Source organism: Anomaloglossus baeobatrachus, chromosome 3 (assembly GCF_048569485.1).
Source record: "Anomaloglossus baeobatrachus isolate aAnoBae1 chromosome 3, aAnoBae1.hap1, whole genome shotgun sequence".
Lineage (NCBI taxonomy): Eukaryota > Metazoa > Chordata > Amphibia > Anura > Aromobatidae > Anomaloglossus > Anomaloglossus baeobatrachus.
Genome location: NC_134355.1, coordinates 18,951,383 through 18,969,513, shown reverse-complemented (window position 1 = coordinate 18,969,513; position 18,131 = coordinate 18,951,383). Strand labels below are relative to the sequence as shown.

The window sequence follows — 18,131 nt, the reverse complement described above, 5'->3', positions numbered from 1 at the left end:
GTCTAGTTGTCTGACAAATCTCATGTTATGTGCTGCAGATCGCTCTGTGTTTCATAATAAGGCTGTCACTAGGTGGCGCTGTTCTGTTGATCACTACAGATAAAGAGCTGATTGAGAATATTTTTTTTTTTGCTTAAGATTTAAAGAATCTAAGTTGTAGGCTTTATGATAAATATCAGCAGATGTCTGGTCTCTAGTCTATCTATAGAAAAATCACGCCCAAGGAATAAGAGACCAGCAACCCACCCAACCAAAGCCCAGTGATTTGCCCATACATGTTATACTAAACCTTTCAGAAAAATGATCATTGTGATCACTTCATCACTATATGATACCAGCATGAATACAGATAGCCGTCAAAACCGGCCCTCTGTGCCCCTGGTGGGGTTTGTACAGAATGACACTTATTGGGCCTCATTCTTCATACAGTAAAGGGGGCTTTACACGCTGCCACATCGCTAATGATATATCATCGGGGTCACGGTGTTTGTGACGCACATCCGGCGCCGGTACCGACATCGCAGCGTGTGACCGGCTGGAGCGACGATCAACAATCGCAAAAAAGACAAAAATCGTTTGTTTTGGAGAGGTCGTTTAATTTAAAAAAATCGTTGTCTGGTGAGTAGCGATGTTGTTCATCGTTCCTGCGGCAGCAGATATCGCTATGTGTGACACCGCAGGAGCGAGGAACATCTCCTTACCTGCCTCCACCGGTAATGCGGAAGGAAGGAGGTGGGCGGGATGTTCTGGCCGCTCATCTCCGCCCCTCCACTTCTATTGGCCGGCCGCTTAGTGACGCAGCAGTGACGTCGCTATGACGCCGAGCGCACCACCCCCTTGACAAGGTATGTGCGTGTGACGCTGCTGTAGCAATAATGTTCACTACGGCAGCGATCACCAAATATCGCACGGACGACGGGGGCGGGTGCTATCGCGCTCGACATTGCTAGTGTGACGCCCTGGACTAGCCAGGTAGTCACAGTTAGCGCCCCCGCACAACACCTGTCCCCTAAAAAGGTGTCATCAGCCAACCATTAAACCCTAGTCACCTCCCTCGGTGCTTGATGGACACACCAGGGGGCGGAGCCAGGCAGTTGGCCACGCCCACCGAGGAGTTCAGCGAGCCTGAGGCAGGAAAAAGAAAACAGTTCAGTTTAGTCAGAGATCAGTTTAGGAGGTGAAGTAAAGTGGAGGCAGGCCTGTGTGTCAGGTCTGCAACAATCTGACAGGTGCCAGGGTAGGAGCCCTGGTACCTCTGGCTAGGAGGCAAGCGGTGGCCTCAGCCTGCAGGAGCTGGGAAGACGTCTCGGTGGAACCGTGGTGGACCGGGACAGGGTAGTGGCCCGCCGGTACCGACCCGGGGAACCGGCTCAGAAACCGGAGCACAAAGGGGGGTACTCAGACCCTGAAACGAGGTCCAGAAGCGACTGGACTGAGTTAATTAACTAATTGCGGTCTGGACTATAGGTCCTTTCCCACCCAAAGTCCCGATTGAAGACAACAGCCCACCGAGGGGATAAAAGCCACCGCCACGGCAGAGAGATCCCACGGGCCAGCGTCTGCGGGCAAAAGGGCTCTCCCGACATACACAAAGCCGGGGAGCGGACTCCCGTCGCTGAAGCGCAGGCAGCCCAAATACACAACTTCATATAGCCGCATCTCCAGTAATGGGTGAGTACATTTTTCCTCCAATATTTTGTGCAAACCACACAAAGGACACTAGGTTTGTTTTTTTTGTGGTTCACACTGTATAGGTACAAGGCAGTGATACTTGTTTTTTTTCTACAGATTTGATTTTAAAGGGGACCTGTCACTTGCTATAAATATGTAATTTTTTTATCTGGTGTAAATGCCGCTGTTTTCCTGAATCCAGCGATGTTTTTATTTTGCACCTGCACCTCTCGGATCCTGAGATACAACCTCTTCTTCTGTGTATATGTCGCGCACAGGGTTATGGGGTACTCAGTCCCGGGCGGTGTATAACTGGGGGATGTAATGGTGGTGGCCGTTGCCCGGTTCCGTGCCCTGGGCCCTTTTTGTAAAGGGGATATATTTACAAGGCATTAGTTTAATGTTCACACATGATGCCACTTTGCGGTGTGTTGCGGCTATATAGATGTGGAGCCGCCGCTGCAGAATGTCCACCACTGGGGCTGGTGTTAGTGGCAGCCTGGATGTTAGGCCCTCCGCAAGCAGTGACGGCCCCCAGAGGATGGGTGATGTGACGGGTGTCGGAAGAAGGTAGGCCACACAAGGGGTTCAGTGCAGCTGGTTCTTTACTCACTGTCTGATGGTAACTGGTCACCCGAGGCCGGCTGGTTCCACCTCCAGGTCCCCTTTTTCCAGTGCCAGTGTAGAAATCTGGTACCTTCCTCCCCTGCACCTGTCTCTGGTTATTGGGTCCCCGTGGCATAGAGCAACTGGGGGTCCTCGTCTGGTGGTGTTTCTTTCCACTTCTGTCTGCCTGACGGTGGCGTTAACCCTGTGGGGTTGGAGTCTCTGGTCCTGTCCCCGATTCTCCCTTTGCTACTGAGTATCCGGAGGTTTAGGGTCAGCGAGCTCTTTGATGGTCCCTTTGCTGTGCAGGTGTTGACAGGTCGGCTTGGAGCTTCTGCCTGTCCTAGGGTCCTGTACCCCGTCGGTGCGTAGTTCGGGGAGTACTCCACCATACTCCACAGGCAACTACCTTCTTCGGCACTAGGTTACTGTCAACCCCGTGTCAGTGCGTCTCCTCCTGTCCACCTTCACTCCTCGACTTCCTCTGTCTCACTGTTCAACTCACTATCCACTGTCCGCCCCTCCCACTGGTCAACTAGTGGACTGGTCTGGCTCCACCTCTATGCGGCCATCCATTAGTCCGACCCTAGCCCTGTACCATTGTATCGGGGATTGTTGGGGAAAACTGGGATTACATGGAGTGTTTGATGTTACCGGCACTGGGTTTCCGGGGCCCTAGGGGGTAGGCCCTGCATCCTTGTGGGGATGCAGAACCTTGTAGCTCCCTGATGGCTTCAGCGGCACTACATATATAAATCTTGTCTTGTTAGTTAAGAGTTGAGGGCCACGTCCACTTATTACAGCAAAAAATAGATTTATATACAGGGAAGAAAGGGCCGAATCTCAGGAATAGAAAAGTGCAGGAACAAAAGAAAAACAACACCGGATTCAGGAGAACAGCGGCATTTACACCAGGTAAACAAACAGCATCTTTATAGCAAGTGACAGCTCCCCTTTAAATGTTGTTCCTACAGGTACTTTACCTATCTCAAACATAGCACAGAATAAATAAATATATATGCTGTGGCTGTGCAATAGACCTTTAATGCTTCCATGTTTTTCATCCTGGTCACTACAGCTTGAGCCTGCTCCAGCATATTCCTGCAAAATAAGGAAAAACGGTCAAAATCTTACCGTAGTACATCTACAAGGCTCTATCTTTATCTTAAGCTGGTGTCACACTAAACGACAGCGACAACGACGTCGCTGTTACGTCACCATTTTCGGTGACGTAACAGCGACCTTGTAAGTCGCTGTTATGATCGCTGCTTAGCTGTCAAACACAGCAGAAGCAGCGACCATAAGGCCGCTGTGCTACATGTTCAGAGAGCAGGGAGCCGCGCTTAGCGCTGGCTCCTTGCTCTCCTGCAGCACACATCGGGTTAATTAACCCGATGTGTGCTGCAGCTACATGTCACAGTGCAGAGAGCAAGGAGCCGCGCACACTGCTTAGCGCTGGCTCCTTGCTCTCCTTGCTACAGTATACATCGGGTTAATTACCCGATGCGTACTGCAGCCACATGTCACAGTGCAGGAGCCGGCACTGGCAGCAAGAGCGGAGGCTGGTAACCAGCGTAAACATCGGGTAACCAGGGAAAGGTCTTCCCTTGGTTACCCGATGTTTACGCTGGTTACAGCTTACCGCAGCTGCCAGTGCCGGCTCCTGCTCGCTTCATTTCGTCGCTCTCTCGCTGTCACACACAGCGATGTGTGTGTCACAGCGGGAGAGTGACGACCAAAAAATGAAGCTGGACATTCAGCAACGACCGGCGACCTCACAGCAGGGGCCAGGTCGTTGCTGGATGTCACACACAGCAACAGCGACGGGACGTCACTGCAACGTCACAGAAAATGGTGACGTAGCAGCGACGTCGTTGTCGTCGTCGTTATGTGTGACACCAGCTTTACTGTAGCATGCTATAAAAGGCACTGCACGTAAAGAAATATCACAACATTCAGCAGCTCGACTAGTCTTATACACCCGGAGAAGAAAATCTGAGTATGGCCATAGACTGACATTTCCCCCATGTACATTAATAACTACATCATCTGTCCACCTGCTGTATACTGCTCAATAAATATGTCGCGGGCGGAGGGGACCCTGTCGCTGCTGCGCTCTTGCTAACGCTCGGGTCCGGCGCTGCTGCGGTGGCTGCTCGGTGGCTCGAGCGGTGGGCCAGATCCGGGGACTCAAGCTGCTTTCCTCGCCCGTGAGTGAAAGGGGTGGTTGGTTTGGGGGATTTAGTCCGTGACGCCACCCATGGTTCGTGGTGAAGATGGGCACCACCGCTGCTGGTGACGGGGATCCCGGGAGCGATGGTAGGGAGCAGCTGGGATGTTGTTTTCCCTCTCCGTGGGTAGGGGTCGGTGGTCCCGGGGCCCGATGAGGTGACGGGGAGGCAGGGTCAGTGAGGTGCAGGGTTGCAGGAACAGCGTGGCGCGGTGCCGGATGGCACGGGTGTACTCACTCAGCAAGAAAGGTACAAAGTCCTCGGTAAACCAAACGGCTGGATGGACGGGTCCCGCAGCCGGCTGCAGTGCTTCTCCCCGGACAGGTGATGGCGGCTGTCTTTCCCTGCACCTTGATGTTCTTGTTTGACTACGATGGGTTCCCAACGGTAGTCCGCTCCCCGGTGTATGGGTACCGGAGGAGCCCGTTTGCCCACAGGCGCTGGCCCTTGGGTCTCTTAGCCTCATGCGGTAGCTGTTACCCTCACGGTGTGGGCGGTTGCCTTCAATCGGGTCTTTGGCTGCTAGGAAACCCCTGGGGTTCCGGTCACACTCGGATTTGACTATTGTCGGTGGCTCCAAGCCTGGTCGGGGTCCGATGGCCCTGCATGTGTGTGCTGGCTTCACTTCGCCCCCCGGTCGGTACCGGCGGGCCAATGCCCGACCCCGGTCCTACGGTTCCGCGTCGATTCACCACTCCTGCAGACGGCCACCACCGTCTGCTGACCTTGCTGTCAGTGTCTGGGCCACAAACCCAGACACCCAAGTGTTTACTCCTCTCATTTCAACCTCCTCCACTGAACTCCAACTTCTAACTGACACTTTTCCCGCCTCCAGGCCTGTGAACTCCTTGGTGGGTGGAGCCAACCGCTTAGCTCCGCCCAATCTGGTGTGGACATCAGACACTGGAGGGAGGCAACAAGGGTTTTGTGTTTGGCTGGTGTCCCTGTCTAATGGGGGTGGGGGTGTTTGTGTGTTATCTGTGACGACCTGGCTAGGCCAGGGCGCCACAAATACAAAATTATAAATATAAATAACAATATCCCTTTAAAAGTGTTGTGTAGGGATCTATACAATCCCTATCTCCACCATCACTTTTTCTCATACATTTTGTACAAGCTCAGAAATATGTTTTACAAAACTTTTTGGCAAAAAAAATGCCAAATTCTTCAGTGCAGCAGATTGCAGGTATTGTTGTTCAATGTTCGGTAAAAAGGGCCTAAAAACTTGACTCTATAGCTCAGTATGATCACAGCGATAAAGAACTAGAAGGTTTTGTTATATTTAGTTGTTAAAAAAACTCTGAATTTTGGAAAGTAAAAATTGGTTTGTGTCGCCATTTTCTGAGATGAGTTACTTTTGTAGCGCTTGACTTTTTAGCGCTGAAATGACACCTTTTTTATATTTATTGAGATTATTGATTACTTTTATTGCATATTTGTTATAAGTTGCTAATTGTGGGGTTAAAACTTTTTTTTTTCTGTTTCTATTTTCTTTTTTTGGGACAATTTTGTATTAATCTTTTATTAGGGCAATTATCCAAGCAGAATTACCAAATATTGTAAAAAAAAAAAAAAGTAATGTCTTCCAATATTGGATATTTACATTGGAAAAATGGAGGTGATTTACATGCAGTATATCATCTAAAACATCATATAGAAAGAATAATTGTTTCTACGTACTGTGACTTCGCTCCGGGAACAGCCTGGTTTAGCCGTGCATTTGGTAGAAAATAGAATCCCTTTTTTATGGAGTAACCTTGTATATCGGGGTTGTACATACGAAGGATATCTGTAAGAGGAAAACTACTATAAAGTTATGAAGTTAATTTCTGATTTACTTACTGTTATGAACAGCCGGGCAGGGGTCACAAAGACGTCCCACCACTGCCACCAATAAGCGACGAATAGTCGAGGGGTCACATAGATGTCCCATCCCTGTCCATCAATCTGACAAACCCGGTGGAGTGCTCGCAGCCCCACCCTGACATCTCTAATACATCCGAGCCACGCGATACGGCCTCATCAATGCTGCAATCACGTGACATTCCATGCCCGCAGGGGTGCATAAGGCTCACTTGGCGCAGTGTTACACTGACACCCCCTGTCCACGTAGGCACAGGGAGGCACGGGGAGGGAGACAGAGGGGGCTGCGCAACCTCCGGAGCAACACGCCACTTTCTCACAACCCTGACAGTCGGACAGATCCTTTTTACTAGCCCCAGTGAAATAGAGCTCTGCCAGCCTAGTAGTCTGCCACCAGTTCCTCGTTAGATATAACCCTGGTCCTTTACCAGGACTATATTGGGCCAGAAACCAGCCCCAACTAGCATGTGATACTAAACCGAGCTCACAGACATGGGATTTAAGGATCGAGATAAAAGAACAACCAAGGATTAAATTATATATTTAATTGCCTTAAGGGCACACTAGATAAAACAATATATAGACAAGAATTTACAGAGATTATGTTCAGAAATGCAGTTACAAGCAAGATATAAGTGCAAGCAGATGTACATATTAATCAGAAGATATTACCATCATGTTTCCTATTATGATTTTATCTATCTATAACTAGGAAACATGATGTTTCTATTGTCTTCCAGCAGCTAGTTATTTACTATGGGCTGATACGCACGTCCCACAATTAAGGCAAAATATGTGTTACGTGCGTCCCACTGTCCTAAGGACGGAAATATACCTGACATTATTTATTTTTTTACATATTTTAACCTTTCCATTACTATACATACTTGCCAGCGTGGTAGTGTTACTGAGGTCTCCGTCCCCACCGATGCTAAGGAAGAGAAAAGTAAGAGGGTTATGACGAGGGACGTAGATTGTGTATTAGGCATACATATTAACAGTAATTGAAATTTTACCAATTTAGTAGAATATTACAGCCTTATGTATTATATTGGATATCTGATTAAATGCAAAAATGCCTTCTTCTTACCTCCAGGATAAACCACGATATTCAGTCACCACATCCAACACATCAAGGACAAAGGCACCGGCGCCGTTACCTGCCTGCAAAGTAATGTAGGAGAAGGTTACATAAGTTATTACCTTTCTGATAATATTAAGGAGTGCTCCGATTATAATCTACTTTACCTGCCTGTTTCTTGGTGATGTGTAATATGTCTGCCTATAGCCAAGTGAAGGAGAACATGGCTGCACATCTCTATGTATAAGAGAGCTGAAAATGGATCTGCTGCCCTCTTTTAAATATCACAGCTTGTTGAACTATTCAGGACTTTGCTAATATCATATTGATATTCTGATATATTTTTTTATTTAATGCAATGTTTTACACTGAAACATTTATGTATGCTGTGTCAGCTGCGCAACAGAATCGGTGAAGTGCTGTATGGATGGAAGGGATTGCTTTACAAATACATACGGTATTTGTTTTTGCAGGTCTAAGAGGCCCAGACAGCAGGACACTGAGTCACAGGAGTGATACCCAGAGTGATGAATGCAAAGCATAAACAGTTAACACACTGAGCTGCTGTGTGAGATGCAGAGCACTGGGAATGAGGAGTTAGCAGAAGAATTTCTGCCAAGCCCTATTAATGTATGGAGAGCATTGGCAGACAAAGACACAAAAGGGCCACTGTGCACAAACAATATATGGGCCACTTGCAGCCCAAGTGTTCATCATAATGCACAATTCCACCTACTTTGGAGGTAGAATTGGGCCCCCTAACCTCTTGGGCCCCTGTGCCGCCACACAGGCTACACCAATGATATGACCACCCCGATGGAGAGTGTGTTGTTTGAGTTCAGAAGGAGTGTACAGAATTCCGGGCAGGAGCAAGAAGCTCTGATAGTAAGTAACACTTGCCAGAGGAGCATGTAAGAAACTGCATACTGCATTGTCTGCCCGAGAAGGAAGAAATAATCCCTCCTAAATGAAAGAGCCTCCATCACAGAGAGAAAATGAAAATTGTCTCCACCAAGGGGAGCACAGAGGTATATTCCTGTAAGTAAAGAGTGTATACATTGACAGGGTTAAGTTATCCGACATAAGAGCAAAGATAAAAGTGCCTCTATGTCAAGAACTGTCATAACTGAGTGAGTGGGCTGCAATTGTACAGACTAGAGCTACTGAACAGGGTACCACTGTCAAGAGAGGTAACTGTAAGAAGAAGCCATGACCAGCTCTATGGATGTGTGGCGCCCTAGGACCTGGTCGCCACAACGGCATGGCCCTCCCGAGGGTTAATGCTGAGCCTGGAGGTAATGGGGAAATCTACTGGCCAGTAAGTTAACATCCACCGCAGTTTCTCCCTCAGGTCAGTAGGGGGAGCTCTGAACCTGAAGTTTCAGGGAGCTTCCTTAAGCCTGACCTGGGGGAGGAGTTAGGCAGTCTGTAGGAAGCAGTAGAAGTGAACAGACGCAGAGTGAGCGGTCCGGTAAATCTGGGGCCTGGAGCTGGAGCAGCTTGGCCCAGAGAAGCAGGAGTAGCTGAGAGGCAGCAGAGAGACTCGGACATCGGAGTCTGTGGTTGCCAGGGTGTAAAATCCGTCCCTGGTAGCCGAATCCGAAGGGCAGGAGAGCTGCAAGCCCCTGGCCCAGTCACACCCAAGGTACAGCTGCAGCATCAGGGCCCGGTGTGGACCCCAGCGGCGAAGCACCAGAAAGAGGGCCTGCGCAGTCACCTACAGAGGGAAGGGACGTACCACTGGTCCCAGCAGCGAAGAGGGCCATTGCTGGATTCAGAAAAGCAGGGTCCTATCATCACTAAGAAAAGTACAGGAGTAGGCCTCATACTCAGCTGGCCAGAAAGATCACCCCAAGTACTTCCAGGCCGACCGGATCCCCATCACCACCTGTAACGGTCTCCCAGGACTGGACTGTTCCCAGAGTAAAAGAGGAAAAGGTAAAGAGACTGTTGTTTGTGCCTGGTTCTTTCATTGCCTGTCGGCCCTGCACCGTGTCAGCCACGCAACACCATAGGCTCTCACGGGCACCAACTGTGCCCCGGGCATTGCTCCACCTGTGGGGAGCAGTACTACCATAGCTGCTATAACATCAACCCGGAGGTCTCTCACAGCAGCGGCGGCTTAGTAGCCGCATACCACAGGTGGCGTCACGAACACAAACATTAACAAACAAGCCATATATTCAACTGACACCCACCAGGGCCACGGAGCCGGGCCCAGCCACCACTGACTACCACCGGACTAGTCCGGCCCGGCACCGGGTGTCCCATAGCCCTGGGGTGGGCGAGTCAAATTTGGCGTCACGAACAGGATTTCGTGCCCGGTCCCACCGGGTACTGTGCGCCTGCCGGAATTGTGCTTAAAAGACTGTGTACTGGCTGCAGACCACCGCCGCCATTAGCCTCGCCGAGCGCAGGAAGAAGGGGGGCGTGCCTGACGAAGAGCGCGAAGGGAGCGCGCCATCAGAGCAGAGCGCTGTTAACCCCGCGCGACCCGGAAGAAAATTTGAAAAGTGAACGGAGCCTGGTAAGGTTCACTAAGGGGGAGGAAGATGTCCGACTCAGAGGGAGGGCAGGTGGCTGCCGTAGCCCGAGACGCCGCAGCACCAGCAGAAGCAATCCCAGTCGCCGTCGCCCCGGCCCCCACTGTAGCGCCGGTAATGCCGATCACCATGCCATACATACCGGGAGCAGAATGGCTGCCGCAGTACTCCGGGGAGTCCCATACCTTGAGTGACTTCAGAGAAAGTCTGCACAGCTTGTTCCGGGTGTATCCGCTGACTGAGAGCCAGAAGGTGGGCATAGTAATGGGGCAGCTAGCCGGCGCAGCCCAGCGTGAAGTGAAGTCCTGGCCTGATACAGATAAAGGGACAGCAGCTCAGATACTGGCCAAGCTAAAGAGTACGTTTGACACCCGCACCGCAGCAGAGATAAAGATGAGATTCTTTGGGTGCAAGCAGCGGGCCACAGACAGCATAAGGGACTATGCCTTAAACTTGCAGGAGGCCCTGAAAGCAGTTAAACAGGTGGACCCAGAGAGTGTACGTGAAGAAGACAAACTCCTAACTGAGCAGTTCATAGAGGGGCTCCTGTCAGATGCCCACAGGACCCAGCTGCGTATCCTGGTCCTGCAGAACCCTGCTCTGGACTTTGCCAAGTTTAAGGACCAGGCCATCAGGGTACTGAGAGAATCTACACCGAATGACCCAGTACCCCTCCGGCCTCTTGCTATCACGTACCCCGGGGTGGTGCCTGCAACACGAGCCACTGCAGGGGCTGAGGCGCAGTCCCTGGATAAGGATCCCACTGCAGAGCTCAGACAACAGGTCCAGGAGCTGACCAAAACTGTGGCTGCCCTTGCCAAGACCGTGCAGTCTCTACAAATGACCCCCTCGCCTGCGAAAATCGAGTTGGCCTCCAGCCCAGAGGACGTCCCATGGATGCGACAGAGGAGGATTCCGCCGACCCGAGGCAGAGACACAGACCGGTACGATTCAACGGGACAACCGATCTGCCGCCGCTGCAGTCAGGCGGGCCACATTGCACGACACTGCCCTTTAAATGGGCCGAGCCTGGGGCCAGGAGCCGACCCCCAGGTGTAAGGAAGCCCGGCTCAAACCCCAGCCGCAGCAAGTATGTGGGAGGACGACCGGTCCTTCCTATTGTGCTGGATGGGATCCCTTTGAATGCCCTCCTGGATACGGGGTCCCAGGTAACAACCATCCCCCACAAACTGTACAAAAGATATTGGGCTGATTCAGACATTGACCATGGCCCAGATGATGATTTAACAATTGTGGCCAGTAATGGTCAGCCCTTACCTCAAATTGGGTACAAAGAAGTAACCATTAAAGTGGGGCGGGTGGAATTGCCATGTCAGGGGATGATAATTGTAGATATTGATCGCAAAGAATCTGACCCACTGCTAACGCTTGGTACAAATGTGATAGAAAATTGTATTGCCGAAGTGATAATTTTGTTACAACAGGCGTCTGAAACTGCCAGCTCCGGGCAGCAGCGTGTCCTACAGAGGGAGATCAGAGCCCTGGTGAGGAGGCAGCAGGTAGAGCTGGCCGGAGGAGAAATTGGCAGTGTGAGGGTAAGTGACCCCCTCCCCATTGTAATACCCCCAAGAAGTGAAATGTTGATATGGTGTCGGGCAGCAATAGGCCTCAAGGGTCAGGATTACCATGCCTTGGTAGAACCAATGTATTCAGACAGTAGGCCTGGAGTCCTGATAGCCAGAGGGGTAGCGGACGTCCGCAAGGGGAGAGTGCCCGTCCGTGTCCTGAATTGTGGGGAGGAGGAGGCCAAATTGCCCCGGTATGCCACTGTGGCAAAATTGTACACTGTCAGCAACAATACCATTAAAGCAGTGGAACCCTTGATCCCGTCCGACCAGGCGGAAGACAATGGCTCCAAGGGGCAGCCGGAAGACTGGTGCCAAAAATTACATGTGGGCACCGACTCCACCCCCTCACACCAAAAGCATGGGGTTTACCGGGTGGTACAGGAGTACGAGCGGGTCTTCAGCAAACACCCCCTAGATTTTGGGCAGGTGAAAGGGGTTCAACATCAAATCCCCACGGGTGATCATCATCCCATTAAAGAAAGATACCGCCCTGTACCCCCCGCACAGTATCAGTGTGCCAAGGAAATGTTACGGGAAATGAAGGAGGCTGGGGTTATCAGAGATAGTTGTAGCCCCTGGGCAGCTCCACTAGTGCTCGTAAAGAAAAAAGATGGTACAATGAGAATGTGTGTAGATTACAGGCAAATTAACCGCATTACACATAAAGATGCCTATCCACTACCCAGAATAGAGGAGTCACTAACAGCCTTAAAGTCAGCTAACTATTTCTCCACCTTGGATCTCACCAGTGGGTATTGGCAGGTTCCCGTGGCAGAGGCGGACAAGGAGAAGACTGCATTCACGACACCAATGGGTCTCTGTGAGTTCAATTGTATGCCATTCGGGCTCTGCAACGCCCCAGGGACATTCCAAAGGTTGATGGAGTGCTGCTTGGGCCACCACAACTTCGAAACCGTGCTGCTGTACCTGGATGACGTAATAGTCTACTCCAAGACTTATGAGGACCACCTGAAGCACTTAGCAGAAGTGTTTGAGTCCTTGTCGAAATATGGCCTGAAGATCAAGCCGTCCAAATGTCACCTCTTGAAGCCGAAGGTACAGTACCTGGGTCATGTGGTCAGCGCAGAAGGTGTGGCACCTGATCCGGAGAAAGTCACGGTAATCAAGGACTGGCCAAGACCCACCACGGTGAAGGAGGTGCGGCAGTTCCTTGGACTGGTGGGCTACTACCGAAGGTTCATTGATGGGTTCACCAAGATAGCAGCGCCCCTTCAAGATCTCCTGGTGGGCCAGCCGAAGCAGGCTAAGAAGCAGAGCCCTCCATTTGAATGGAGCAGCCAACTGGAAACATCCTTTGTCCGGCTGAAAGGGGCTCTCACGGGAGAAGAAATTCTGGCCTACCCTGACTACAGCCAACCGTTTATACTGTACACAGACGCCAGCAACGTGGGACTGGGAGCAGTTCTGTCCCAGGTACAGGGAGGCAGGGAGAGGGTAATAGCGTACGCCAGTAGGAAGCTTCGGCCCACAGAAAGGAATCCAGAAAACTACAGTTCCTTCAAGCTGGAGTTCCTCGCTATTGTTTGGGCAGTGACTGAACGCTTCAAGCACTATCTGGCATCGGCCAAGTTTACCATCTTCACGGACAACAATCCGTTGACACACCTGGCAACAGCCAAGTTAGGTGCGATGGAACAGCGATGGATGGCCCGGCTGTCTAACTTTGACTTTACCATCAAGTATCGGGCTGGCAAGAAGAATAACAATGCTGATGCGCTGTCCAGAATGCCTCACTTACCCGAGTCTGGAGAAGACCTGGATGAACTCGAAGAGATAGAGTTACCGGCTTTCCATCACCAAGGTGTTTCCCAGTGTGAGCATGCTGTGGGAGTGAAGCGCTTAAGCCAGTACGAGGTCTCGGTCAATCCATTACTCCACCATAATTGGGAAGAAACACAGAATGGTGACCCGGCCGTGCGATTGGTCAAAGAGAAGCTAGCGCAAGCTGAGACCCATCTTGGCCCAGACGCTCCAGAGGAAGCCCAGCAGCTGTGGAAGGAGAGGGGACGACTGTTCACCTACCAGGGCAAGCTCTGCAAGAGATATGTCAACTATCGAACAAATGAACTTGTCTGGCAGATAGTGGTTCCGCAGAGGGATGCTCCAATGGTCCTAGCAGCGTATCATGATAACGCAGGACACTTCGGGTGGAAGAAGTTGGAGGCCTTACTCCGTGATCGGTTCTACTGGGTGCACATGAGAAAGATGATCGAGAAATGGTGCCGAGACTGTGGCCCGTGTAACTTGAGGCGGAAGGATGATGCCAGCCAAAGGTCTCCCCTACAGCCAATTGTCACGAAGCAGCCCCTGGAGTTGGTGGCCCTGGACCACGTGAAGTTAACACCAAGCCGGTCAGGCTATGTGTACGCCCTCACCATTGTGGACCATTACTCTCGTTTCCTGGTAGTAGTGCCTGTGAAGGACCAGACAGCCAGGACAGCAGCTAGAGCGTTCCAGGCATCCTTTTGTCGACCGCACGGCTATCCGGAAAGGGTACTGACGGATCAGGGTCCTGCATTCGAGGCTGAAGTGTTCCAAGAGTTCTGTAACATGTACGGTTGTAAGAAAATTCGAACCACACCGTACCACCCCCAGACCAATGGACTGTGCGAGAAAATGAACCATGTGGTTATTGATATGCTGAAGACCCTACCGCTGGAAGAGAGGAACCAATGGCCAGAAAAGTTGCCAGATCTGGTAGACCTGTACAACCACATCCCAGTGAATTCGACCAACTGCAGCCCCGCTTACCTGATGCGAGCCAGACCAGGCAAGTTGCCTGTAGACTTTGAGATGGGGACTGTGTCGCCTGAGGCGGTTCAAGAAATAGAGGATTGGGATGCAGAACGGCAGCAGCGGTACCGTAAGGTCCAGGAGTGCGTGGAAAGGAGCCTGTCTCAAGCAAGAACGAGACAAGAACAGCATTACAATCAAACAGCCCCAGCAACTCCCTTAGCACCTGGAGAACAAGTCCTCAAGAAGAAGCGGAAGACGCATAAATTGGATGATCAGTGGGAAAACGAGCCCTACACCATTATCCCCTCCAACTTTGACAATAGTAAGGTATGCCTCATAAGCAAAGATGAAGGCAAGACCTGTCAAGCAATTTCCCGAGACCGCCTGAAAGCGTGCCCTGAACGGTGCCGAATTCAAAGAGAAATGGAAGGAGTACAAGGAAGTCCCCAAAGTCAAGAGAAAGAAGGGGAGATGATTCAAACCATCCTTGGAAAGTTCCCCAAAACTTGGACCCGAATCAACAATGCCATAGTGGTACCAGTTTTGACGTTTCCGCAGTTGGTCGAGCCAGAAACAGAAAAGGTTCCGGATCCACCTAAAGAATCGTCCGCTCCAGCACGAGATGACACGCCAGCAGTGGAACAGGAGGATCAACCCCCTGTCAGTGGTGAACCTGTCATACCCTTGGCGACTCTTAGACCACAAAGGCAACCATCACGCTTACCTATTGGGGTTAGGCCCACCTGTAGTGCTGAGATAGAAGACGCACCACGTAGTCAGGGGCAAACACCAGAGCTACGTAGGTCCCAGCGCAGAACTCGGGGACAACCCCCTCTAAGGTATAGGGAGTCAACTGTATAAAGTAAAGAGTACTTATTAGAATGTAAATAGTTATGCAAAATGCCTGTCATGTTGTGTACAAAATGTTTTCTTTTTCTTTGATTGCGAAAATGGACAATTGGGCCACTGGACTATGGGTGGCCAACACCTAAATTGTTCATAGTTAGCACCAGTGTGCTCAAACACCCCTGAAGAAAAACCCGTCCGGCGTGCATAGAGTGGGGTCATCAATGCTCTGACGCACGCCCAGAGCCTACGTTGGGGGTTTGATCGCGGCGGGTCCCCCATGGAGCAGTGTAATGGACACCCGGCAGGGAGCCACACTGGACTCTTATAGAAATGTTTAAGATTGTAACGTTAAAGAGAAGGTGCCTCCCATATTGGGATGAAATGTATGACATGTTATGTTTTGTTTCTACAGTCCGGGAGTACTGAATTTAACTAAGGGGGAGTGTGGCGCCCTAGGACCTGGTCGCCACAACGGCATGGCCCTCCCGAGGGTTAATGCTGAGCCTGGAGGTAATGGGGAAATCTACTGGCCAGTAAGTTAACATCCACCGCAGTTTCTCCCTCAGGTCAGTAGGGGGAGCTCTGAACCTGAAGTTTCAGGGAGCTTCCTTAAGCCTGACCTGGGGGAGGAGTTAGGCAGTCTGTAGGAAGCAGTAGAAGTGAACAGACGCAGAGTGAGCGGTCCGGTAAATCTGGGGCCTGGAGCTGGAGCAGCTTGGCCCAGAGAAGCAGGAGTAGCTGAGAGGCAGCAGAGAGACTCGGACATCGGAGTCTGTGGTTGCCAGGGTGTAAAATCCGTCCCTGGTAGCCGAATCCGAAGGGCAGGAGAGCTGCAAGCCCCTGGCCCAGTCACACCCAAGGTACAGCTGCAGCATCAGGGCCCGGTGTGGACCCCAGCGGCGAAGCACCAGAAAGAGGGCCTGCGCAGTCACCTACAGAGGGAAGGGACGTACCACTGGTCCCAGCAGCGAAGAGGGCCATTGCTGGATTCAGAAAAGCAGGGTCCTATCATCACTAAGAAAAGTACAGGAGTAGGCCTCATACTCAGCTGGCCAGAAAGATCACCCCAAGTACTTCCAGGCCGACCGGATCCCCATCACCACCTGTAACGGTCTCCCAGGACTGGACTGTTCCCAGAGTAAAAGAGGAAAAGGTAAAGAGACTGTTGTTTGTGCCTGGTTCTTTCATTGCCTGTCGGCCCTGCACCGTGTCAGCCACGCAACACCATAGGCTCTCACGGGCACCAACTGTGCCCCGGGCATTGCTCCACCTGTGGGGAGCAGTACTACCATAGCTGCTATAACATCAACCCGGAGGTCTCTCACAGCAGCGGCGGCTTAGTAGCCGCATACCACAGGTGGCGTCACGAACACAAACATTAACAAACAAGCCATATATTCAACTGACACCCACCAGGGCCACGGAGCCGGGCCCAGCCACCACTGACTACCACCGGACTAGTCCGGCCCGGCACCGGGTGTCCCATAGCCCTGGGGTGGGCGAGTCAGATGTGTGCTGTGCCCTACTGTGAAGGAACCAAAGAGATTATTTTTATGTGAAGGAAGTGCTGCTGAAGTGTTTGCAAGCAATGTGTTTCAACTTTGAACAAAGTGTCTCCAGTGTTAGCACATTACTTTCCACCTGTGTTCAAGCCTGTTACCTCTTAATGAAACAATGTAACAAGCAAGCTGTTGCCTTTTAAAAAATACAGTTCATTTAACCAGTTGCTGCTGTCCATTTGCATTGCTTTTTCAATCCCTGAGTGGGGCAACCACTGTGTCCAACAAAGGAGAGTCTATCCATGTTATTTAAAGGGACCGACACACACAGTCCCTGGCACCTCTTAAACAGGTGCTGTAGAACATGACTGCCTGTATCTAATGCAACCATAGAATCCAATTGACCCGGCAGAGGACAAAAAAAAGAGTCCTTTCGGTCCTGACTGATATCACTATACCTTTGCTATAACTGTATAAATAAGTGCTAAAGACAGAACTTTCCTATACATTGAGATACCTTAAATAAAGCAACAAAGAAAACAATACATACAGTACATAGCTGTGGCCAGTGTATGCCACTGAATGGCGATATAATGGCATCATACATCGTAAGTAACCTCTACTATATTGTGATGTAAACAGAGCCTTACAATGATGTGAGGACTCCTTTCATTGATACCAGTGCAGTACAACTGGCTGGAGTCCTATCCTTCTATAATACCTACAATATCAGTACTTACAGTGATGGAGTCTCCCAGAGCAGCGATTATTTTAAAATCTGCAGGTCTCAATCTGTGAACTAAAGGAACAAAGGGGTAACATGGTGCAATAAGGTCTGAAACCTCACAATAGTATCATATATATATATATATATATATATATATATATATATATATATATATATATATATATATATATATATATATACAGTGCCTACAAGTAGTCTTCAACCCCCTGCAGATTTAGCAGGTTTACACATTCGGAAGTAACTTGGCATTGTGACATTTGGACTGTAGATCAGCCTGGAAGTGTGAAATGCAGCAAAAAAGAATGTTATTTCTTTTTTTTTTTTTTTTTTTTTTAAATTGTGAAAAGTTTATTCAGAGGGTCATTTATTATTCAACCCCTCAAACCACCAGAATTCTGTTTGGTTCCCCTAAAGTATTAAGAAGTATTTCAGGCACAAAGAACAATGAGCTTCACATGTTTGGATTAATTATCTCTTTTTCCAGCCTTTTCTGACTAATTAAGACCCTCCCCAAACTTGTGAACAGCACTCATACATGGTCAACATGGGAAAGACAAAGGAGCATTCCAAGACCATCAGAGACAAGATCGTGGAGGGTCACAAGGCTGGCAAGGGGTACAAAACCCTTTCCAAGGAGTTGGGCCTACCTGTCTCCACTGTTGGGAGCATCATCCGGAAGTGGAAGGCTTATGGA

The 18,131-nt window shown here is 50.3% G+C and overlaps 1 protein-coding gene across 4 annotated transcripts in view; it reads right to left on the bottom strand.

Moving 5' to 3' along the window:
* PLB1 (phospholipase B1) overlaps positions 1-18,131 on the bottom strand; it is a 170,954-nt gene that overhangs the window by 79,144 nt on the left and 73,679 nt on the right. For all 4 annotated transcript variants that reach the window (XM_075339033.1, XM_075339034.1, XM_075339035.1 and 1 more), the window contains exons 17-21: positions 17,430-17,488; positions 7,462-7,535; positions 7,259-7,302; positions 6,189-6,297; positions 3,318-3,378 (exon numbers count right to left, since the gene is read on the bottom strand). In XM_075339033.1, the coding sequence (XP_075195148.1) occupies positions 3,318-3,378; positions 6,189-6,297; positions 7,259-7,302; positions 7,462-7,535; positions 17,430-17,488 (347 nt within the window). The remainder of the gene's footprint in view (positions 1-3,317; positions 3,379-6,188; positions 6,298-7,258; positions 7,303-7,461; positions 7,536-17,429; positions 17,489-18,131) is intronic.